A 25,297-nucleotide genomic window follows, 5' to 3' on the forward strand; every position below is an offset into this window, starting at 1 on the left:
CTCCCAGGAACAGGTGCCGACTCTGTTCACTTATGGTGCTGAATCTCCGAGTGCCCTGCAGCTTGTGAGTACCTACAAATCTGTTTCTTATACTGTATTTTTCCAGGATACCTCCTCAACTGTGGCAACAGGCTCCCTCCCCTTTGCTGCGATACTGTTAAAGATGAATATCTCAGGGATCTGAAGAGGAACGCAATCATCCATTAATAAGCCTACAGATTTTTTTTATGTGGCCCTAGATTCCTTACCCGATACATTGTGATAATGTGGCGCTGCATAAAACCTATTGACAAAAGGATCAAGTTATATGCCAATTTAATGATAAGTAATTTGTCAAACAGCACATAAAGGCACCAGGGCCTACTGTGATTAGGCCTATATTTATAATATTTTTACCAATAAAACTGAATACTGTAAAAGTTTAAAGAAATCTATCCCGATGTAATGTCGTGAACATTATACCATAATCCAGTCCGTGTATTGGAACTCTGGGATTTCAGTTCCATGTTTTACAGTAACAATTAGTAAAATCAGTCACACTACGAAATGCTACCAAAAAAAACACTATTCATTTATAATACTTTGACTATATAGTTTCACAGACATATTGTTGCATTTTTTCTGGTTTGTGCGAAATCGATAAGAATAATATAAAACCTGTCTGCACACCACCAAGGTGAATTGGTTTAGTCTTGACTCTTGGTTGACAGTGTTGGGGGATGGGTAATGTATTGATGCTCAGAGTGCCAAATAAACACACATTTGTTTCTATTTGTCTTAGTTACTTCTTTTTGATATTTATGAGTCTTACTTTTGTGTATATTTTTATATTTATATAGTTTTAAATGTTATTAATATTTATTTGTGTTCCAAATGCCTGAATAAAATTACAGTTAGTGCAGAACGGTGTATATTATTTTTTTTGGGGGGGTACACCCAGGGAGACATACAAGCTAGAATTGTGTGTGTGTGTGTGTGTGTGTGTGTGTGAGCGAGAGACCCGTGTGACACTACTCAGATCTGCACACGGAGGACTAGTTGGTTTGGACACTTGAGTTACAGGCGCTCAGAACACCATGACGTGCGCAAGGAGTCAGGTGCAAACGGCGAGTGCGCTCTGTTGCATGGTCTTCACGACAACTCCAGTCGGTCAGATCTCTCTCAGAAGGATAATAACAAAAGAAAGCTAATAATAGCGGCCAAACACAATGACGACGTATTGACTCCTATATTGGACTTAGAGAGGGATAACGCATGATGGTTGTATAAGGAACGGGTGCCTTTTGGCGCTGTATAAATCGCAGAGGGTGCCTTTTTCAGTACTTTGCAAACACCTGTCAACAATTGGAAGATGAAGTTTGGGAAGAGCATCTGTATCCTTAATGTGGGTGGCACAAAATATGCGTTCCCTAAGGATGTGATAAAGGATTTCCCTCTGAGCAGAGTGAGCCGTTTGCACAAATGCGCATCGGAGAAAGAAGTACTGGAAGTGTGTGACGACTACGATCGGGAACGGAACGAGTTTTTCTTTGATAGGCACTCGGAGGCTTTTTGTTTCATCATGCTGTACGTGAAGTACGGGAAGCTACGGTTCGTCCCGCAGATGTGCGAGCTATCATTCTATAACGAGATGATTTACTGGGGACTGGAGAGCTCACACTTGGAGTTTTGCTGCCAGCGGAGACTGGACAATAAGATGTCAGACTCGTACATTAATTTCTCCGAGGAGGAAGTCAAACTCGAGGAAGAGTTGAAGGGCGAGAATTTGGTGACTCGCGTGGTCACGGAGAGAGAGGAGTCCAAGTGGCTGGAGAGAATGAGAAGTACTTTTGAGGAGCCGACTTCATCAGTCGCAGCACAAATCTTGGCCTCAGTGTCCGTTATATTTGTTTTAGTGTCCATGGTGATGCTTTGTGTGAGTACTTTGCCAGATTGGAAAACCGCTGAGAACAACAGCGTGGAGGAACACCAGTACAACCCAGACTCTTTAGAGCATCCATCCGGGTATCTATGTCCTATTTTTTATTATATATTTCCAGATTTCTCCGTTATTTGATTGCCTGCGATGTTGTTACATTACATAGGATCAATGCTCTACTTCTCAATGGACTTGTAACTTGTAAGGACTACAAGACTGCGCAACGTTTTATTTCAGCTGATGTGACATAGGCCTACCAACACTAATTTAGAATGTATATTGTTGTATTCTGCATATAATACAGTGGAGGCTGGTGGGAGGAGCTATAGGAGGACGGGCTCATTGTAATGGCTGGAATGGAACCAAGTTAAGGGTTAAGTTAAGGCACTCATTCCGAATGGTTAAGTTGAGGGTTAAGGTTTGGGAATGGAGGTAAAACATTACATTAAGTTTAAGCATTAAAATAAGTTTAAGTGCATTAAACATCAAACATTAAACCTTAAAGATGCACTATTCAGAAATCGCTCTGCCATTTCCTGGTTGCAATTTTTTTTATAGTTCACCTAATTTCAGTTTGTGACAAAACAAGCAATTATAGTTTAGAGAATCACTGTACCATCTAAACCGCTGTGAAATATATTTTCCATTACCAAAAATATTGTATTTTCAGCTGTTTGAAGCTGGTGTACAAAACCGAAAGTAAAAGATGCAAAAACGAAACTTAAGGATGGGAAGCATAGAAATAGTGTACATAGAACAGATCTGATCCCCCCCCAAAAATTACATATTGCAGCTTTAAGTTTAACATTCATTCTGAATGGTTAATGTTTGGGATAGGGTTAAAACATTCTGTTTAGGCACTCATTCCAAATGGTTAAGGTAAGGGATAGGGTTAAAACCAAACATTTCAAACCTGTGTTCATGATTGGGATCGAACACGCAACCTTCTGATCCAGAGTCATGGGATTACACCCGTCCACAATGCCATTACACACTGTTGCCCCTATGGCTAGTTTTGAAGGCATTTCCTGATGTCCTCAGGACATGGCTAGATGTCCAATTTCAACATCAATCTGGACAAAAATAGGTTTGTAAACTGTTATTGCCTGTCTTGGTGAAAACAAGTAGCGCTCTCTATAGGCCTACTTTCAATGCATTTTCCTGCAAACGGTGGGTTTTCCCTCAACTACACCACTGGGTCTACTATTTAGTAGTCCCCGACAATGCCATTTCAAAGCAACATAAATGGCTGCTAGAGCGGCCCCAACCAAATGTTAGGAAAAAAAGTATGTATATATTATATACTATTATTATTATTTTTAGAAGCCAGTCAGGGTCTCAACTTACTGTTGGTTAGGATAGTAGAATCCTGTGCAATTTCAAAATTTGGTTGTGCATCAGCAGCTTTCCTCTTGGTAATGTAATTCACTGACAGTCACTCAATTAGCCCATGTCAGCTTATATTTTATAGATTGCTAAGTAAATTGGTCTAGCCAGCTATCTAAACCTTGTAGTAATCGTGGCCGAATTACTGACGTGGCCAGGGGCCCTAACCACCAGGGAGTACTCATTGATTTTGTTAGTTATTCTCATTCAGATACAATATCATATGAACATGGAATAAGTCATGGCAAACTGTGTAGAATTGCAGGAAATGAGCTTTAAAACTGCAAAATCTTCTCAATGTCTTATTATAGAACTCTTTTATTATTTTATTATTTCACCTTGCTGCAGGAAATGAGCATTAAAACTGCTACATTTGATCTCCATACCATGGCAAAATGTGTAGAGCTGCACATTTTCTCGCCGCCGCCAAGAAGGGGACCACTAAAATGTTTTGGCCATGAGGTGGGGGGGAGACCAAATCTTGCTTAGGGCCCCCAAAATGCTGGAAACGGCCCTGGTCCCCGACCACATGGTCTCCTGGCAACAGATTGTAAGAACCCCTGTGGGGAAGGGGGCAGAGGATGAGCTGAATGTTTATTAAAGTTAAATGTCAAGGGAGCTTCTGGTCTGATCCTACCAAGTGAACAACACATTTCATGTGCCAAAGTCTCCATTTTGTATGTTGGCCAATTGTCATTACAATATGACATATTATACTATACGGACACTTAAAGGTGTTCAATCTAAATGTTCATTGCCAGAAGCACCACTGTCCCTTGCACTATTGTCGTTTTTGTCATGCATTTTATCTTTCAGCCCTAAGTCGTCATAGTCTTTAACACAAGAGAGGCTGAAGAACTTAACAAGTTGGAGCGTTGCCTCTCTTGTTACAGACAACACATGTTTACAGTGATACATTTAGATTAAGGCAGTACATGTAAATGAGTTGTGACTGTCTCGGCTCTCTTTTTGGATGAGCGCGTATGTATCGGTAACTGTTCAAGTTGCTGATTTTAGTGGCATCTGACAGTACCTCTCCAAGTACTGATTTTAGTGGCATCTGACAGTACCTCTCCAAGTACTGATTTTAGTGGCATCTGACAGTACCTCTCCAAGTACTGATTTTAGTGGCATCTGACAGTACCTCTCCAAGTACTGATTTTAGTGGCATCTGACAGTACCTCTCCAAGGCACTGATTTTAGAGGTAGCCTACTATAATACTCAGGACCTGTCCACAGTGCTGATTTTTAGTGGTAGCCTGCAGTACCTGTCCAATGTGCTGATTTCAGGTAGAGTACGCCTACCTTTATCATAGGAGACTGTCAAGGAGACAGGTACAAATAATTATGTATGGCTGTTTCTTGGTGTAATACACTCAGTTTCATGTCTACTTTTTTAAAGACTCATGTTTACTTTCGATGTTTTGAAGGAGATCAGAACATGAATCAATCAAATTTAGCCATGTATCAATACATATAACTGTGTCAGCCAATACTTCTGTCCATTTGTCTACAGAGCTGTTTGTCATCCCTTTCTTGTCTGCTCTCACTCTGCTCTTTAACCTGTGTGTCTGTCTTGTATCCATGACTGCCACGCGGACCGCTCTCAAGGTATTGGTACCTGAAAGGCACCCAACACTATTAGTGTGTGTGTGTGTGTGTGTGTGTGTGTGTGTGTGTGTGTGTGTGTGTGTGTGTGTGTGTGTGTGTGTGTGTGTGTGTGTGTGTGTGTGTGTGTGTGTGTGTGTGTGTGTGTGTGTGTGTGTGTGTGTGTGTGTGTGTGTGTGTGTGTGTGTGTAGTTGTAGGCAATGCAGGTAGGTATTGTTCTAAGCCAGTGGTGGGAGGTTATGGTTGTATCTGATTTGTTTCCCTTTTAAATGGGCAAATGTTTTTAAGTGAGCATGATGTCACAAATGCCAGTTGTCCCAAGGTAATACAGTAAAGGGTACTCACATTCTACTCAAGCAACTTAGGATGCATTAAATTAAAATACATTCTTTTTTGGGGGGGGGGGTTGTATCATTTGATTCACACAACATGCCTACCACTTTGAAGATGCAACATATTTTTTATTGTGAAACAAAAAAGAAATAAGACAAAAAAACAGAACTTGGGCGTGCATAACTATTCACCCCACCAAAGTCAATACTTTGTAGAGCCACATTTTGCAGCAATTACAGCTGCAATTCTGTTGAGGTATGTCTCTATAAGCTTGGCACATCTAGCCACTGGGATTTTTAGGCCATTCCAAGACATTTAAATGTTTCCCCTTAAACCACTTGAGTGTTGCTTTAGCAGTATGCTTAGGGTCATTGTCCTGCTGGAAGGTGAACCTCCGTCCCAGTCTCAAATCTCTGGAAGACAAACGGGTTTCCCTCAAGAATTTCCCTGGATTTAGCACCATTCATCATTCCTTCAATTATGACCAGTTTCCCAGTCCCTGCCAATGAAATACATCCCCACAGCATGATGCTGCTGCCACCACCATGCTTCACTGTGGGGATGGTATTCTCGGGGTGATGAGAGGTGTTGGGTTTGCACCAGACATAGCGTTTTCCTGCCAAAAAGCTCAATTTTAGTCTCATCTGAACAGAGTACCTTCTTCCATATTTTTGGGGAGTCTCCCACATGGCTTTTGGCGAACACCAAACGTGTTTGCTTATTTTTCTTTAAGCAATGGCTTTTTTCCTGGCCACTTCCGTAAAGCCCAGCTCTGTGGAGTGTACGGCTTAAAGAGGTCCTATGGATAGATTCTCCAATCTCCGCTGTGGAGCTTTGCAGATCCTTCAGGGTTATCTTTGGTATCTTTGTTGCCTCTCTGATTAATGCCCTCCTTGCATGGTCTTTTGAGTTTTGGTGGGCGGCCCTCTCTTGGCAGGTTTGTTGTGGTGCCATATTCTTTCCATTTTTTAATAATGGATTTAATGGTGCTCCTTGAGATGTTCAAAGTTTCAGATCTTTTTTTTAACCCAACTCTGATCTGTACTTCTCCACAACTTTGTCCCTGACCTGTTTGGAGAGCTCTTTGGTCTTCATGGTGCCGCTTGCTTGGTGGTGCCCCTTGCTTAGTGGTGTTGCAGACTCTGAGGCCTTTCAGGACAGGTGTAAAAATACTGAGATCATGTGACAGATCATGTGACACTTAAATAAAGTCCACCTGTGTGCAATCTAACTAATTATGTGACTTCTAAAGGTAATTGGTTGCACCAGATCTTATTTAGGGGCTTCATAGCAAAGGGGGTGAATACATATGCACGCAACACTTTTTTTTTTAAACAAGTTTTTTTTTCCCTTTCACTTCACCGATTTGGACTATTTTGTGTGTGTCTATTACATGAAATCCAAATAAAAATCCCTTTAAATTACAGGTTGTAATGCAACAAAATAGGAAAAATACCAAGGGGAATGAATACTTTTGCAAGGCACTGTATATCAGCATTTGACAACAGCATATTTTGATGGACTAAACTGTAACTGGCTTTTGACTAGCTGACTGCAATCCCTCATTACAGCCCTACCTCTACTCTGGTCATTTGTGGCAGTCTGTCCTCACGCGCTCTACACCTAATAGGCATGCTCAGTCTCAACCAAGTCTAACTTGCCTTTAATTCATGGTATAATTAAGGTGGAAAAGAAGCCTTTAAAATCCCTTATCAGTATGCCTCTACCATATTCTTGCCTGGAGTATTCTGTACACACTGAGCTGCAATACATTTGTCTATAATGTCCAGGCCCAGGAATGGTCTCAGAATCAAATGAAAGTCAAAAATGAGCATGCTACTTTGATTTGACATTTGCTGCTGTTATGTTTTCAAATTAGTTTACTTGAGAACATTGTAAATGATCATGTGATTACGTCAGTCTGAGGGTTGTTTCTCACTATGTAGCTTAGTTAATAATGCAAAGTATGGCGCCAAATATAATAGTGTAAATTACAACCTCACTTAAAAACGCAGAATATCTTCTGCAGGTTCTGGCATAAAGAAATTCAGGTGGTCAGGTTGGTAAATTACAACAGGATTACGATGTCAAAATGACCAGGATTACGATGTCAAAATGTTAGAATATCAAGAATCAATTTATTGCATCAAAATGTAAGAGCGTCCATAAGTCATATCCCACTGGGCACAGACGTCAGTTCAACGTCTAGTTTTGATTTACATTTGGTTGAGTTGTCAACCATTGTCAATTCAACAAAAAAATGGCACCATGTCATTGGACTTAGGTTAAAAGTTGGGTGAAAAAAAAGACAATTCCCTTTTGTTGATGACTTTTTGCAACTCCAATCAGTTTTCCACGTTGATTCAACGTCATCACATGATTGTTTTTGGTTGAAATTACATGGAAAAAATGTTGATTCAACCAGAAAAAAAGGGTTAATAAAGGCTTTCCCTGTAGACCAGTGTTTCCCAACTCCAGTCCTTGAGTACCCCCAACAGCACACATTTTTGTTAAAGGCCCAGACAAGCACACCTGATTCAACTTGTCAACTAATCATCAAGCCCTCAATGAGTTGAATCAGGTGAGTTTGTCTGGGGCTACAACAAAAATGTGTGCTGTTGGGGGTATCCAAGGACAGGAGTTGGGAAACACTGCTGTAGGCTAACCCTTTTTTTTTTTTCAAAACACTTTCGCCCAACGAATAGGCCCTAACCCTCAATAAACCATTTAAGAACCCTTCAGTGAAAGGGTTCTACCAGAAACCAAAATGGATTTCTACGTAGCAACTTTTTTTTGTAAGAGTGTAATGTCTGCAGTCCATTGCTTGTAGATATACAGTAGTGTGTAGACCTACAGTGGAATTTCCAGCTCTCATGCTCGCAGTAACTCTGCCTGGTTCTCCCTCCCACAGGATCATCGAGGCTGTGTGTATCGGATGGTTCACCGCTGAGTGCATTGTGCGCTTCATCGTGTCGCGGGACAAGTGTGAGTTTGTCAAACGGCCCCTCAACATCATCGACCTACTGGCCATCACGCCCTACTACATCTCCATCTCCATGACGATGCTGACAGGGGAGAACTCCCAGCTTCAGCGGGCGGGCGTCACCCTGCGCGTTCTGCGCATGATGCGCATCTTCTGGGTGATCAAGCTGGCCCGTCACTTCCTGGGCCTGCAGACTCTGGGGCTAACACTGAGTCGCTGCTACCGGGAAATGGTGATGCTGCTGCTGTTTATCTGCGTGCCTATGGCCATCTTCAGTGCTCTAGCCCAGCTGCTGGAGCATGGCCTGGACCTGGAGTCGCCGAACGAGGACTACGCCAGCATTCCCGCCGCCTGTTGGTGGGTTATTATCTCCATGACCACTGTGGGCTATGGAGACATGTACCCCATCACTGTGCCTGGGCGAGTGCTGGGTGGCCTGTGCGTGGTGAGCGGCATCGTGCTCCTGGCACTGCCCATCACCTTCATCTACCACAGCTTCGTGCAGTGCTACCATGAGCTCAAGTTCCGCTCGGCCCGCTGTACGCGGAGCCTGTCCGCAGAGTTTCTCGACTGAGGGACCCCTGATGTCGCTACTCCCCCTGACAACTCTTCAGAGACCTCCATCCACCCTGGAAGTGTGCATCGATCGGAAACATGGCCTCTATCATTGGTCTCACACTTTATTTAACGTATTTTGTTGATTTATCCCTCGTCTTGGAACATCAGTATGAGGGGTTATGTGTTTTGAGGTTTGCATATAGCACAGCCTTCTTCTTCAACAGTCAATTCCAAATAGGAAGTAACGGAACCCGATGGGGACAAGGACTGTTTCCACGGCTGCCATGGGGACAGTGGTGTTCGGGGCAGATGTCCCTGACAGGATGTCATCGTTGGAGGGCAGCTGGATTGTGTCAGACCAGACAGAGGCCTTCATATTACTGTGGATTATACAGAATTTAGCCAGTCTCACAGTACAACCTTCTTCTCACATGGCGACATGCCACAAAAGGGATTTGAGTTTTAATGCAATTTTCAATCCCACACTTCTGGCAATGTCACAGTGTGAGGATGGAAGGTGACATTTCTCTTCTCTTTCATAGATCATTTATTTCTAGTGTTCCTTTGGCCAGTCAGTGAACAACAATGCATTACCAAGAACCAAAGCGTATGAGTATAGTGAACACTGTTCCCTTTAATCTTTCACTTCAACGCTCACGCTTCCGTAGGCAAACCTGACAAATATAAAAACACAACACTTTGTGAATTTGAATGAGCCCATTTACAACTCAAACAAGGTCACATTCTAAACCTATTAACCATTCCACCTGAATACCAAACCAATGCAAAGTGGTTTTGAAAGGTATTTTTTCGCAGAAACCAAGAGAGGGGGTGGGAGGGGATGAACAAGAAAGAGTACAGTACCGTATGGGTCTGTCAGCTCAGCTGTGTAGGCAGGTCTTTAATGTGGAACACGGAGCCACAGAGCGAGAGTGTGTCATGGAGAAACTGGTGGTTCGGCTGACACCACACAGTGCAGTGAGGAGAGGGCATGTCTGCCTCAGCCTCGTGAGCGCTGCGAGTCTTCTGACTGGAGGAGTGGAACCATTTGTGGCTGGTCTCAAAACCTTGGTAGCCTCTTCCTGTCAAAACAAAGGCACTCAGCACAACCACCACAGCCTTGGTAGGCACTCCTCTCAATGTTGTTGTCTGGCCCACCCGCTTCTCCTCGACACTCTGTCGACGCCATGTTTGGGTGGCTTGTGTGACGCATTCGGCCTCCTTTCCTGCCAGAGTGAATTTGGGTGACTCTGAAAAGCTTTTATCATGCCTTCACTAATTTATTTCGTGGGGAATTGGGAATGGGATCATCGTGTGTTCTCTTCATATCAGCACTACCTGTTATCCCTAACTAGCACCATCTCTTTTTTCCTCAGATTGTGCATAGATGTGTTTGCTCTAGGACTGGGTTTCCGTGTTCGCTAACAGAATCTGTAAATGTAATATTGTAAAGGGTTTGCTCTCTGAAAACCCCCCATCTGTTCTTGACCTCATTTTATCTGAATTCTATTTTCAACCAAAGCAGTTTTATATCTTCCAGAAGCACTTTTTATAGTGGGAGCAGAAAATGAAAGTTCATCAAGGTAATCATTAATGTATATGAGTGTTATTGTCAGAGTGCTCTATTTGATGTGATAGATATTGACTGCCGGGACTCACAGTCTAATTGTACTAGTGATGCTGGTTCTTTTGAAACAGATTTAGTTCCTTTGCTTTGTCCTCAGTGTTATAGTTTCCACTAGCTGCAGACAGCCCCATCTGCTCTCTCTGATCTACCCCCGCTTTCACTTGGCTGTTTTCCAAACCCAGTAGTCACAATGCTTTAACTATGTGGAATGTTGATGGGATAAGATTGATTAAAACCGTTATTTCAGAACTTTGGGCATCAGGGACTTGAAGAAGAGAAGGCTTGACTAGACTTAATCGACTTTGAAAATGTTAGATTTGCATTTATATTAGTATGCAGGATGGTGTTGTTCAGCGGTATTGGAAGAATTGTATTGCAAGAGCCTGTCATCTAAGCATTCCTTCCTATTCTCACTACAACTTCCCTGGAGGAAAACCAATTTCATTAAAACTTCAACAACTTCCAACAGGGGGAGTTTGCAATTCCAACGGCCCTAATATCTCTATGCCGACGATGAACTCAAACCAACAGGTGCAATATCACACCAAAGAGCCTGAGAGTAAACAACTTGAGAATTCACTTTGAGAATGTGAGCAAACAATGAGTTTTGAACGCGAAGGGAACAGGCAGCAACATGTAGCCTATCTCTGTAAGAGCCTCCTTACCAACGGAAATAATTTCCTGTCACTTACTCTTGTCATCCTTCACACGACAAACATGGTATATTATATTATATATTACTCTGCTCTCATAGAAAGTCACATTGCTCCACAGCAATTAGGACTTGTAAATCTGACCAGCCTACTTTTCCTTGACATAAATCCACATCAATCAGATCTCCCTCGATTCTACTCCAATTTAGTGAAAATTTCCACAACATTCATCAGGGATTCTAACTGCTACAGATGTAACAGACTCTTAATACCATTAAAAATCCAAGCCACACATGGACCACAAGCTGGACTTTCTCTAACCATATTCTGTCCTTCTTCGTCTATCTTTCTGTCTGCCTGACTCTTTTTCTCTCTCTCACAGACACACACACACTCTCACACACAAAGGTGAGCGTTTTGTGAGTGGTTTTTCTCTTGGAGAGCTCCATTTTAATAACATGGGTAAACAAGAGAGTGGATTTCACTTGTGTTTTGCCAATCCAAAACTGCACATACGTCTAATGAAAAATCAGAAAGGTCATCATAAATGACATTATGAATAAATCAATTGACACACAAAAAGGGGATTATAAATCAGGCAATAAAAACTAATTTTGAGAAGATTAAACATTGTTCACTGGTTATAAAATCATTGTGTGACCTATTTAATGTCTGTCTGACTGACACCCTGTCACTTCTGACATCGCTCTTCTCAATGAAATACTAAAATACTCCACGCCCCACTCAGTGCAATCTTGATATTTGGACCAGGACAATATTATGTGAGTATCTCTGTTGCCATCAGAATATGTATTTTGACAAAGGACTGAAACTGAAAATGAACTGTTCTGGAAAAGTTACTGTTGTGTTGAGGATCAGGTATAAGGCAATTGGATGTTGGTTGGAACAAATGTTGTATTTCTAAAATCAGTTTTTGAGAATCAGTTTTTGAGAATCAGTTTTTGAGAATATTTTCACTGCTCTTAAACCCTTTAGGACAGATTTCTATGCTCACAGTGGATGTAGTTGGGGGAAAAGTGGGCCCACATTTGTTACAATGGAAATAATTCAAGAGAAAAATACCTAATTATTATTTGAAAAGTTTGTACATTTTCTACAAGATTTAAAATATGACTTATACTCACATAAATAGAGGACCTGCTACTTCTGGATTCTGTACTTTGTCACACCCGAACACCTTATGTGGGCATCTCTAGCTTATTGCTGCTTAAATAGAATGTACAAGTGCAACAGTGCATATATCTCTTGAAGAAATGGTTGTGTTTCTGCAAGCCATATAGTTTTTTTCCCTTATTTTTTATGGAACCAGCTATTTTGTATAGAGCTTATGTTGTTTACAGATAGAATGGTTGTATTTAAATAAAGAAAATCTAAGTCTAATCTGCATGTCTGTCTGAGTACATTTAGGGCTTACATGACTGTACACATGCATTTATTTAACCAGGAAAAGTCCATTGAGAAGCAAGGGATACCTGGCCAAGAAGGCAGCAGCAATCAATACAACATTACAACAACAAAAAATAATGCGTACGATACAATCAGCACAACAACACAATCCAGTCTACAGAAACACACAAACTTGCATTGAGGAGCACTAATAAATCTAGGTGAAGCAATAGATTGTTTCCTGTTCCATGCCTCTGGTGCACATAGAAGGCAGTCTTGCCTAACTTCGTAAAAGCCCTGGGGAATTTAAGCAGCAACCACCTAGTAGACCGCATCTGGTAACTACTGGTGGTGAAGGAGAGCAGGCTAGAGGTAGAGAGGGAGTTTACCCAGAATGCCTTTGTAAATGAACACATACCAATGTAGCTGTCTGCGCATATAAAGCGGGGTCCAACCCACCATTTGGTACAACATGCAATGGTGGGTGAGTGACTTAGCAGCAATGGTGGGTGAGTGACTTAGCAGCAATGGTGGGTGAGTGACCTTGCATGTTTAAAGGAGCGGGACACTAACCCGGACGCTTATAAGAAATCCTGCTATGAATCATCAAACAGGCAAAGCGTCAATACAGGAGTAAGATTGAATCCTACTACACCGGCTCTGATGCTCATCAGATGTGGCAGGGCTTGCAAACTATCACGGATTACAAAGGGAAATCCAGCCGAGAGCTGCCCAGTGACGCGAGCCTACCAGATGAGCAAAATGCGTTCAATGCTCGCTTCGAGGCAAGCAACATTGAACCATTTGTCAGAGCACCAGCTGTTCTGTGTGACCACGCTCTCCGTAGCTGATGTGTAGCTGATGTGAGTAAGACCTTTAAACAGGTTAACATTCACAAAGCCACAGGTCCAGATGGACTACCAGGACGCGTACTCACAGTATGCGCAAACCAGCTGGCAAGTGTCTTCACTGACATTTTCAATCTCTCCCTGACCCAGTCTGTAATACCTACATGTTTCAAGCAGACCACCATAGTCCCTGTGCCCAAGAACACCAAGGTATCCTGTCTAAATTACTATTGCCCCGTATCACTCACATTTGAAGCCATGCCATGAAATGTTTTGAAAGGCTGGTCATGACTCACACCAACACCATCGTCCCAGACACCCTGGACTCTCTCCAATTCGCATGCCGCCCCAACACATCCACAGATGACGCAATCTCTAATGCACTCCACACTGCCCTTTCCCACCTGGACAAAAGGAACAGCTATGTGAGAATGCTGTGTGATTGATTCGTGTTGTCATTTCTGGTCACAACTTCCAGACTTGTTTCCGTGCTGCTGTGCGGTTTGTTGCTAACGTTACTTTGCTACCTGCCAACTTTACGGTTTGTACTTTTACATTTTTTATAACCATTTTACTTTTTTTTTTTTTCTCACTCAACTTTTTTCATTTTACTTTTTCACCCCGGATGCTTTATCTGGACATGGTTCTACAGCACCTCCACCAGCCGAAGCTAAGTAGTAACATTAACATTATGCCATCTAATTGCAGTCACTGTACTCATAATATACAGGAGAACTATCGCCTTATGGTGAGGATAGTCGTGCTGCAAGCCCAGCTTCAGACGCAATCGTCAGGCAATAGTAATTTAAGTGTAGGAAAGGATGAAACAGCGTCTGTGCCACCAATAAGTACAGACAGTAGTATAAATCCCCTCGCACAGTCCCCGCAGCCTGACAATTTTCTCATGGCTTCTGGAAGGAAATGCTGTCAGAATGCTCAACCGCTGTCGCTCATTCAACCGACAAACTTTCAACTGGTTCTCCCCATTAAGCAACGAGTCGGAGTCAGAGGCCGAGCCTTCTCTCGTCTCTCCTCCACCCGTTAAGGGGTCTGAGCCGCCGAAGCCTCCCACCATTAGCTCTGACAAATTGAAAACCCTAGTCATTGGCAACTCCATTGCCCGCAATATTAAACGTAAAAATAATCATCCAGCAATCATTTGAACATCTTGGCCATGTACTACTATAATATCCACCCGGCAAAGCCAGAAGAGGACTGGCCACCCCTCAGAGCCTGGTTCCTCTCTAGGTTTCTTCCTAGGTTCCTGCCTTTCTAGGGAGTTTTTCCTAGCCACCGTGCTTCTCCATCTGCGTTGATTGCTGTTTGGGGTTTTAGGCTGGGTTTCTGTATAGCACTTTGTGACATCGGCTGATGTAAAAAAGGCTTTATAAATACATTTAATTGATTGACTGAATGCTGTTAATTCACTACAGTGAATCAGTGTTCAACACCATAGTGCCTTAGAAGCTCATCACTAAGCTAAGGATCAGGGACTGAACACCGCCCTCTGCAACTGGATCCTGTACTTCCTGACAAGACGACCCCAGGTGGTGAGGGTGGGCAACAATACATCCGCCATACTGACACTCAACCCGGGGGCCTCTCAGGGGTGGGTGCTTAGTCCCCTCCTGTACTCCCTGTTGACCCACGACTGCGTGGCTGCGCACGACTCCAAAAACATCAAAGTTTGTAGACGACACGACGGTGCTAGGCCTGATCACAGACGACCAGTGGTGAAAAAAGTACCCAATTGTCATACTTGAGTAAAAGTAAAGATACCTTAATAGAAAATGACTTAAGTAAAAGTTAAAGAGTTGCAAAGAAAAATACATATCTCAGACTGGCCAATAAAAATAAAAGATTAAGATGGGCATAAGAACACAGACACTGGACAGAGGGAATCTGCCTAGAAGGCCAGCATCCCGGAATCGCCTCTTCACTGTTGACGTTGAGACTGGTGTTTTGCGGGTACTATTTAATGAAGCTGCCAGTTGAGGACTTGTGAGGCGTCTGTTTCTCAAACTAGACACTCTAATGTACTTGTCCTCTTGCTCAGTTGTGCACCGGGGCCTCCCACTCCTCTTTCTATTCTGGTTAGAGCCAATTTGCACTGTTCTGTGAAGGGAGTAGTACACAGCATTGTACGAAATCTTCAGTTTCTTGGCAATTTCTCACATGGAATAGCCTTAATTTCTCAGAACAATAACAGACTGACGAGTTTCAGAAGAAAGTGTTTTGTTTCTGGCCATTTTGAACCTGTAATCGAACCCACAAATGCTGATGCTCCAGATACTCAACTAGTCTAAAGAAGGCCAGTTTTATTGCTTGTTTAATCAGAACAACAGTTTTCAGCTGTGCTAACATAATTGCTAAAGGGTTTTCTAATGATCAGTTCGCTTTTTAAATTTGATCAACTTGAATTAGCTAACACAACGTGCCTTTGCAACACAGGTGTGATGGTTGCTGATAATGGACCTCTGTACGCCCATGTAGATATTTCATTAAAAATCAGCCGTTTCCAGCTACAATAGTCATTTACAACATTAACAAAGTCTACGCTATTTCTGTTATTTTAATAGCTCCAAAAAATTGCTTTTCTTTCAAAAACAAGGACATTTCTAAGTGACCCCAAACTTATGAACGGTAGTGTATGTCTAGACACTTTTGTCCAGGGGAGATAAAGGTTATTAATTGGATGCCTGGGCTGTGGGACAGTGGATGTGCATTGATAATTCAAATGGTATTGTTAATAGGCATTACCCGGGGATTGTGGTGAATAACTACCTGCTATCGCTCCCTGCTATCAACCAATCAGCATCCAGGATCCAAACAACCTGTTTTATAATTGAGCTCGCCAATTTATGGTTCTAAAACCTGGAAATAAGTTAGCATTTTCTTTGTGCATTGTATTGGGGGAATGAATTGTTTCATTCCCCCCCCCCCCCCCCTTAAAAGATTTAGATGCACTATTGTAAAGTGGCTGTTCCACTGGATATCATAAGGTGAATGCACCAATTTGTAAGTCGCTCTGGATAAGAGCGTCTGCTAAATGACTTAAATGTAAATGTAATGAATTGGGAAAATATTTGGGTTTTGGGATATACGCCGAAAATAAGGTCTGAGATTAACACAGGTTTAGGAGATCTTATACGTTTTGTTCTAAGAGATAATATATGTCAGTTAACATGACCTTTATGAATTATGAAGCCTTTATGTGCTCAAAATATGTAAGAAATGTAACTACATTAGCCACAACATTTTTCGCCTCACTACGCCAACCATCAAATCAAAAGTTATTTGTCACATGCGCCGTATACAACTGGTATAGACTTGACCGTGAATTGCTTGCTTACGAGCCCTTCCCAACAAAAATAGTAACACAAGAGGAATAAAATAAAATAGACAAGAATGGCGCTATATACAGGGAGTACCAGATTAATGTGCAGAAGTACATGGTATTTGAGGGAGATATGTACATGACATCAGAGTAAAGTGACTAGCCATCAGGATATATAACAATAAGAGTAAAATAAAATTGTAAAAACTAGTCTACGCTACTGTTTGCCAAAAAGCTAATTACTTAGCTTTCTGCTTAACAGCTCAAACGAAAACATAATGATAGTATATTGTTTTGCTCCAGGCATGCAATCACATATCTCTTCAGCGGGATAGTGCTTGTTTTATCAGTTCCTGAACTATGTTCAGAGGAGACTTTGGGTCCATGTTAGTGTAACGGATGTGAAATGGCTAGCTAGTTAGCGGGTACGCGCTACTAGCGTTTCAATCAGTTACGTCACTTGCTCTGAAACCTACAAGTAGTGTTGCCCCTTGCTCTGCAAGGGCCGCGGCTTTTGTGGAGCGATGGGTAACGACGCTTCGTGGGTGTCAGTTGTTGATGTGTGCAGAGGGTTCCTGGTTCGCGTCAGGGCGAGGGGACGGTCTAAAGTTATACTGTTACATTAGCATATTGTTTGCTTTTTACTTGTTTTGATTAAATAAATGCATAAAAATTCTCAAAATGTGACATTAGCATTAATTTCCACATTGGCCTTGGCCACCGAGTCATGGAGTTGGCCTCTGTTTAATAGGGTTATGGCTAGATGGACTGCAGTTTTTGTAAAATTAACGTCAGATTTTACTTTTCGTAGCAGTTTAGGATAATTTACGCAGCAGATTAGGATAATTAGGTTAAGGTTAGGAAAGGGTTAGCTTAAATGAAGAAAACATATTACACTTTTGACGTTCATTTGACAAAAGCTGGACCGTTTAATAGTGCCTACAAAAAGCCGCCATTATCCCTCTCTATTCTAATCAGGCACCACTGAGCCAACCTGCTGTGTGGTTAATGCTGGGTCCATCCTCTCTGCATGTTTGGCCAACAAGGGGATATCCGTGATCCGACCTTATTCGTGACTGTTGTTTTTGTTTTGCAACCAAGTAAAATGTACTACAAGTTAAATGGAGTTACACAAAGACTTGCCGGATCGGCACCGAGTGCGTACAGCCCTCAGGTAGGTACAGAAAGCATGTCCAGCAGGCTGTCAAATATGTAAAAATGCACTAATGACCTTCACATTGTTAGCTAGCTAACGTTAGCTAATAAGGTTGTTTTCAATTGGGCACAACAAACACATGTATTGATTTACACAACATGGCTAAGAAATCTCGCCACATGATATATTTGTTTTATAACAGTTAATTTGCTAGTTAATGTTGTGGTTGGCTAAGGTGGCTCGACCGACAAAGCTAGCAAACACATTAGCCCTAGCTAGCAAGTTGGTGCCGGTTAGCTAGCAGCGTTTTGTTGCAGAGACATTCCGGATTAGTCTGTGAATTTCCAGACTAGACCATTTTTGGCGTATTGCTACCATTCTCATTTCGGAATATGCATTCCACATTGTGAAAAAAAAGAAGAGAAATAGGAAAAATGTGTTGCACCACCATTGTAATTATTCGCTCCTATGGCCTATTTATTGCCTACCTCCTCATGCCGTTTGCACACATTGTATATAGATTCTATTTTTTTCCTTTTTTTCCCCCTACTATGTTATTGACGTGTTTATTGTTTACTCCATGTGTAACTCTGTGTTGTTGTCTGTTCACACTGCTATGCTTTATCTTGGCCAGGTCGCAGTTGCAAATGAGAACTTGTTCTCAACTAGCCTACATGGTTAAATAAAGGTGAAATAAAAAAAATCTATGTGCCGGATCACATGCGCCAAATACAAACAGGTGTAGACCTAGTGGTTAGAGCGTTGGGCCGGTAACCGAAAGGTTGCTTGATCAAATCCCCGACCTGAGAAGGTAAAAATATGTCGTTCTGCCCCTGACAGTTGACCCACTGTTCCCCGGTAGGCCGTCATTGTAAATAAGAATCTGTTATTAGCTGACTTGCCTAGTGAAATAAAGGTTCAATTAAAAAAGAGCCAATTTATGCTTGAGCCGAAAATGTGGTCGGATGCGCCGTGTTTGTAAATGTTTTTATTTTACCTTTATTTAACTAGGCAAGTCAGTTAAGAGCAAATTCTTATTTTCAATGACGGCCTAGGAACAGCAATTGCGGAGCCTCTCGAGGCAAAATTGAGCTCCCACTGCATCCCATTCACCTTGCAAATTTTGGATGTTTGGCTTGGATGTTGAAGCTGTTAAGGAGCCTTTTGTGCTACTTTAAAAAAAACTTTAGTTTATTTAATTTGGTATTTATTTTTCTAGCAAATAGTCTGTCTTAACCAACAATGCAGAGTTGTATTTTTAAGAGCTTGTAAGTAAGCATTATATGGTAAGATCTACACCTGTTTGTATTTGGCGCATGTGACAAATAGAATTAGATTTGATTTACACTATCCCCCAAAAACCTACCACCCTATCCCACTACTTGGCCCTAAACGGTCCTACACCAGGCTGTCGGCCTGGGAGGATGGAACCCCTTCTCACAACTTTCTTTAGATCTTCTCCAGTAAAATCTCTCACAACCAAATATTTTGCTGCTGCTGCTGCAACTACCACAGCTATCTTCTGGCTATAAACGCAAGAAATCCAACCTTACTAAAACTCATCCTCTGGCTCTCTCTCTCTCTTCAGGCCTACTCACTGGGGAGCTCCCAGTTGACTCACTCATCCTTGGGCTCTCCTCTACCCTCTTCATTGCCTCAGTATAGGAAACGTTTTACATCTCTCTCTCTTTCAGGCGGATACACAAAAAATCGAAACAATTCCTGTTCTCAAAACTTTCACAGATGTAACCATTCCCAGTTTGTCCTTTACCCAGCCCGATACAATGAAGGGGTCGGCCCAAAAGCAGGAATCCACTCTTTACAAAAATCCAAAATCATCTGGTAGGATTATCAGGGAAAACGTTGAAAGTCTCCACTACACCTGTCGCTGCAGGTAGGTCCCCTTCATCCTGGACTGGCTCAACCTCAGAATCCTCACCGCTGCCATCTGACACCATTTGTAGATCATCACGTTTCTCAAGCACATGGAGACCTATAAGTCAATCAGGAGACGTAGGTATGTACACCTCGAACGAAGGTGTATACTCGGACAAATCTCTGATCTTAACAGCGCCATTCTTACGCTTTCGCGTCATCGCACCTCTGTCCGAAAGTTGTGGTTATTACCAACTTCTCATGAGGTCAGTGATCTTCAGGTCGGGAAGTTGGAACTCTAGAAAGATGGCAAAGTTTCCGACTTGGAATTTCCAAGCTGGATGACCGTTCTAGGGCTTTCCCCGACTAAAACAAATCTTGGCTGACCGAAAGTCGTTGTTCTTTCGACCAATCGATTGTCCAAATTTTTTTAACATGTATTTTTCCATAGACACACCCTATGTGTTTGAATAAAGTCGACTATATGCATTGAGCTTGTCTGGGGCTTTTAGCTTACGATTTGATGAAGTAAGACGACTGCTTCGAGGGCGCCAGAGATCTAGATAACCAGAAGAAAAAACACTTAACCTGACCCAACTATTCTCCTCCTGCTGGCTTTCGCAGATTCTGCCATTACTCTCCTGAAGTTGCCAGTAATAGGCAACACGAGGAGTCGGCAACCTTTCTCATGTTGAATGCAAATGTATCTTACCATTTCTACCGATCTGCGTGGCAGTTATTGTTTTCATATGCACATTTTTGTGAAACCGATTAATTTATAATAACTTTTTCATATCTCAAAATTATTGTCATGTGGTTAATCAATTATATCTAAATGATACAAACCTGGCCCCCCCAGGTTTGTATCATTTAGATATAATTGATTATTATATCTGGGCGGTCCTTGAAGATGCTGCTAGTACCGTGGCGAGTAATGATACGTAAACTACCAAAGATGCATAGATAGCTCATTCGTTACTTCTGTACCCTAATAAGGTATCTAGCTAGTTTTTATAGCTAGCAAACGCTACCTATGAAAGTCCTAGCGATGTTGAGTGAGCCACAACCACACCACTTTTGACCCTGTTGACCTTATCGGTGAGGGAGGAGTGCCCTTCTCAAATCCAACAGTAATCTGCACCGGTTGGTCATGCTGTAAACAAGGCAGCATGATGTATTGTTCAGAAACATTCATCTCTTTTCCATAACTAGTTTGGAAGATAAAATTATTTGGAAGGCATATAAAGGGTTAGCCAAGCAATCACCTTTGCACGTGTAAACAGCAGACCTCCTAATCCTTACTACATGCGTAAAGGGACACTTTGTGGTTTTGGCAATGAAGCCCTTTATCTACTTCCCCAGTCAGATGAACTCATGGATACCATTTTTATGTCTCTGCGTGCAGTTTGAAGGAAGTTGTTAACTAGGATGAAAATGTATGAACATTCCAATTTGTAAGTCGCTCTGGATAAGAGCGTCTGCTAAATGACTTAAATGTAAATGTAACTAGCATTAGCACAATTGGTAACTAGCGTTAGCACAATGACTGAAGGTTTATGGTAACAGCTAGCATGCTTTAGTTAGAGGTCGTTTTGCAAGCCAATGCTAACTTCCTTCATACTGGACACGGAGAAATACAATTGGTATCCATGAGTTCATCTGACTCTGGGGAAGTAGATAAGGGGCGTCATTGCAACAATCCCAAAGTATTTTTTAACATAAGTCAGTTTTGAGATGAATTCGCAGGAGGGGGTCTTCCTAGGGCATACATCTACATTATGTATTTATTTTTTCAGTGGCGGCCACGATTTAGCAACGGCAGTGCACCGCTGCTAAATGCATAAAGGGAAAACACTGATAGGACCAACTATGTGTTTGTGGATGTTTGGGTCATGTGGTTTCCACAGTCTAAAGTTTTGTTGTCTCTCTAGGGGTTGAGGGTAACAGTGCCCACGGAGGCCCCTCCAATGATCTTTGCCACCCCCACCAAATATGTGTCGGAGGCAGGGAACACGGTGGAGTACCTGGGAAACAACAAAGTCCCTGACCTACAGAAACTCTTCCAGGTACAGACACTGCACTAACCTTTTGTTCGACCCACACACTGCTTGGCTTCCTAGGGTCATTGGTGTTCTGTGATAATCACAGAACCCCAATAACCCAGGAAGCTTGTGTAGGAGTTTTTCCTACTTGACCTTGGTTTGTTAGAAGATACAGCCATCTACTCCTGTGGTAATTTACTTTGACCATGAACTTTCACTGCCAAAATTCCTACTAGTTCCGACTAGTTTTCTAGGAAGTTATACACGCCTCTGTCCCTGCAGTGAAGTTGTGAGCAATGATAAAGTTTGGACTTCAATAAAATATGACATGTCTCAGGATTCCCCCCTGTGACTCACAGTGGGGAGTAGGAGACTATCACATTTCTCATTCTCTTTATTCTGTCTACATTGCAGAAGTCTGACGGTATCCCTGTGCACCTGAAGAGAGGCCTGATGGACAAGATGCTGTACAGGACCACCATGGGCCTGACCATTGGAGGGACCCTCTACTGCCTGATGGCTCTCTACATAGCTGCCCAGCCAAGGAAGTGATCTGCTTATCCAGCCTCTTCCCCTTCAAGGGTCCAACAGGATTCTATATGATTTAGGAGCAATAATGTGGATGATGATTGTGCTCAGACGGTCAAGGAAAGGAATCCCTTTACTCTCAATTATATGTCCCCTTGTCTTATTGATTGCCTAGTTTCATGTTAAGGTTTTCATCAGACTCAAATAATCTATACTTTGTCAAATTTAAGTCCATGTAATATCACTACTTTCCCTATCTTAATGTCTCGGTAACAACCAGCACCATATCAGTGGTACATGACTATGATGGCTAGAGTATCAACAATCTACATTTAAAAAAAAGTCTGGCCGTGTTTTCTGCCAGAGCACTCCCCTATGTGTGTGGAAAGAATTTGAGGTCTCATTACATGGATGACTTTGGGTGCTCTTTTGTTCTGGATGAGAGGGTGGATGGGGCTAGCACCTTTTTTCAAAGCTAATAATGAGGTGGTACTTCAGGTTGTGTGATATTATTTATTGGTTTCTTTCTGTAATAAACTCTGCTTTTGAGGAGTCACATCTGCATTACCTTGTTTGCATGCCCCCCAAGTCCCTATTTAATGGTGCAGAGGTTGAGTTGTCATTTAGTCTGCATACTAACTGATGGTGTTCTGTAAAAAAGGGAGTGCACAGAGTATGACAAGTCATTGTAATTTTGTCTTGGGATAATAAAGTATATTTTGTTTGTAAAACTTTTTTTTTTAGCTTTCTTTCATTTTGTTACCTATCTGCTTCTAAGAATAGCTGACCATGAAATGGGATATTCCTTATAGTGGGAACCATGAACGAATGCTAGTTGGACGTTCTAGTTCAACTTGTAGATTTCTTTTAACGTGTCATTGATGATTTTCCAACATCGTCCTGGCAGACCAACTCAAGTCCGGCCAATTAAAAATGTGTATGACCTTGAGTATCGGGCTTCATCGAGGGGAAGCAGATATCTTGTCCGGCCAACAAAATGATGGCTGCATTTAATCTAGCCACTTCAGCTATTAGTTTGTATTTGTTGAAAAATAGGCTGTGGGTGGAAGTCTGTTTTAGAATGGCTCTGAAGTAAATAATTGACCTACTGACAGTTAAAACGGATGTCTGAAATAGGCTGTTACCATTTTAGGAGTAGCTATGTGCCTTTATTATACAACCAATCCCAAACCTATTGGGATCAATCTGATCATTACAGTCACTGAAAGCATCAACACACAGACATGCTTTTTCCGTATTGTCATTCAGCTACACTACAGTAAATTGGAGTGTTTGACTCTTGAAATCATAACTACCACGTAAAGCTGTAGCTGCATGTGCTTAAACTGGAAACGCTGGAAAAGTTAAGTGGGTGGAATGGTGTTTCATCTTGTTTCCCTGCCATTTCTCACTCAAACTCAGTAACCTATCAGTGACTGAGTGAACACAGACATTAAAAGCCCAATGCAGGTGTTTTCTATCAATATCAAATTTCTGATTAACAATCAAGTACCTTAATAGTTTAACATTATAATTGACAAAAAAAAATTTTTTGCAAAAAAACTCTGGGAGGGGAAAACAAACCACGCTGAACAAATATAAACACAACATGTAAAGTGTTGGTCCCATGTTTCATGAGCTGAATTTAAAAATCCAGAAATTGTCCATATGCACAAAAAGCTTATTTCTCTCAAATGTTGTGCACAAATTTGTTTACATCCCTGTTACTGAGCATGTGTGTAACCTTTATTTAACTAGGCAAGTCAGTTAAGAACAAATTCTTATTTACAATGACAGCCTACCCTGGTCAAACCCGGACGATGCTGGGCCAATTGTGCGCCGCCCTATGGGACTCCCAATCACGGCCAGATGTGATGCAGCCTGGATTTGAACCCAGTACTGCAGTAACGCCTCTTGCACTGAGATGCAGTGCAGTGCCTTAGCATTTCTCCTTTGCCAAGATCATCCATCCACCTGACAAGTGTGGCATATCAAGAATATCAAGAAGCTGATTAAACAGCATGATCATTACACAGGTGCACCTTGTGCTGTGGACCACACAAAAAATACTTTAAAATGTGCAGTTTTGTCACACAACACAATGCCACAGATGTATCAAGTTTTGAGGGAGCATGCAATTTGCATGCTGACTGCAGGAATGTCCACCAGAGCTGTTGCAAGAATATTTCATGTTCATTTCTCTAACATAAGATGCCTCCAACGTTGTTTTAGAGAATTTGGCTGTACGTTCAACCGGCCTCACAACCGCAGACCATGTGTAACCACACCAGCCCAGGACCGCCACATCTGGCTTCTTCACCTGCGGGATTGTCTGAGGGGGAGTGCTGGTGATGTCACCAGGCAAGCCGAAACTCCCGCCCATGCAAACAGGCTGATTAGAAGGTCCTGTGTAGATTGCATTTTCAACCAGCAACGATCGGGAAATAATGTTAGTTTCATCAGCTGTTGTACAATATGATACGAAACACAGGGAATTGTGACTGTACTGGGCCTTTAACTGTACTGCTGTGTGATTCTGGTGGGGGGAAGTGGGTGCTATACATCTGTGGTTTGGAGGGGAAGGGGAATGAAAAGGTACCCCCTGTCAGCAGAGTGACTGATAGAAGCCTGGTGAGTAATCTAACAACTAAACCTGTTCTGATAGTCCAATCTGTCTGTGTGTTTATCTCAGCAGGAGAGCGGGGAGAGGGAGAGAGAACATCCCCAGTGGAAAACTAAAAAACGCTAGGCTACAGTCCTCGTACGCCTCGCAAACAACAACAGCCTTATTCCAATTCTTTATGCCCAAGCACATCTTATCAGTGTTGTGCCATCGACCGGTAAACATTTAAATACATAATGATAAATGCTTATTAGCGGTAATTATTTATACGCAGTCATACAACGGATGCTATGCGCACACACAATACACCATTAGGTTTGTGATTCACATGGCAACAGTTGGCCAGTTGGCCTACACCTTGAGCTAGAGAGGTCTTTTCTCTCTCCTTGGCATTGGAGAATCATTTCACTGCTC

At 42.1% G+C, this 25,297-nt stretch overlaps 2 protein-coding genes across 2 annotated transcripts; both read left to right on the plus strand.

The window, feature by feature from the left end:
- The first annotated feature begins 1,031 nt into the window (after positions 1-1,031).
- LOC139562295 (voltage-gated potassium channel regulatory subunit KCNG3-like) lies at positions 1,032-12,468 on the plus strand. The gene is made up of 2 exons (XM_071379873.1): positions 1,032-2,004; positions 8,158-12,468. Exons 1-2 carry the CDS (start codon positions 1,352-1,354, stop codon positions 8,801-8,803), a joined length of 1,299 nt encoding a protein of 432 aa, XP_071235974.1. The 5' UTR covers positions 1,032-1,351; the 3' UTR covers positions 8,804-12,468.
- Positions 12,469-17,567: 5,099 nt separating this feature from the next.
- Positions 17,568-22,994, plus strand: LOC139562149 (cytochrome c oxidase subunit 7A2-like, mitochondrial). The gene is made up of 3 exons (XM_071379548.1): positions 17,568-17,833; positions 21,622-21,756; positions 22,147-22,994. Exons 1-3 carry the CDS (start codon positions 17,690-17,692, stop codon positions 22,282-22,284), a joined length of 417 nt encoding a protein of 138 aa, XP_071235649.1. The 5' UTR covers positions 17,568-17,689; the 3' UTR covers positions 22,285-22,994.
- Positions 22,995-25,297: the final 2,303 nt, after the last annotated feature.

This window comes from Salvelinus alpinus, chromosome 32, assembly GCF_045679555.1.
Source record: "Salvelinus alpinus chromosome 32, SLU_Salpinus.1, whole genome shotgun sequence".
NCBI classification, from domain to species: Eukaryota; Metazoa; Chordata; class Actinopteri; order Salmoniformes; family Salmonidae; genus Salvelinus; species Salvelinus alpinus.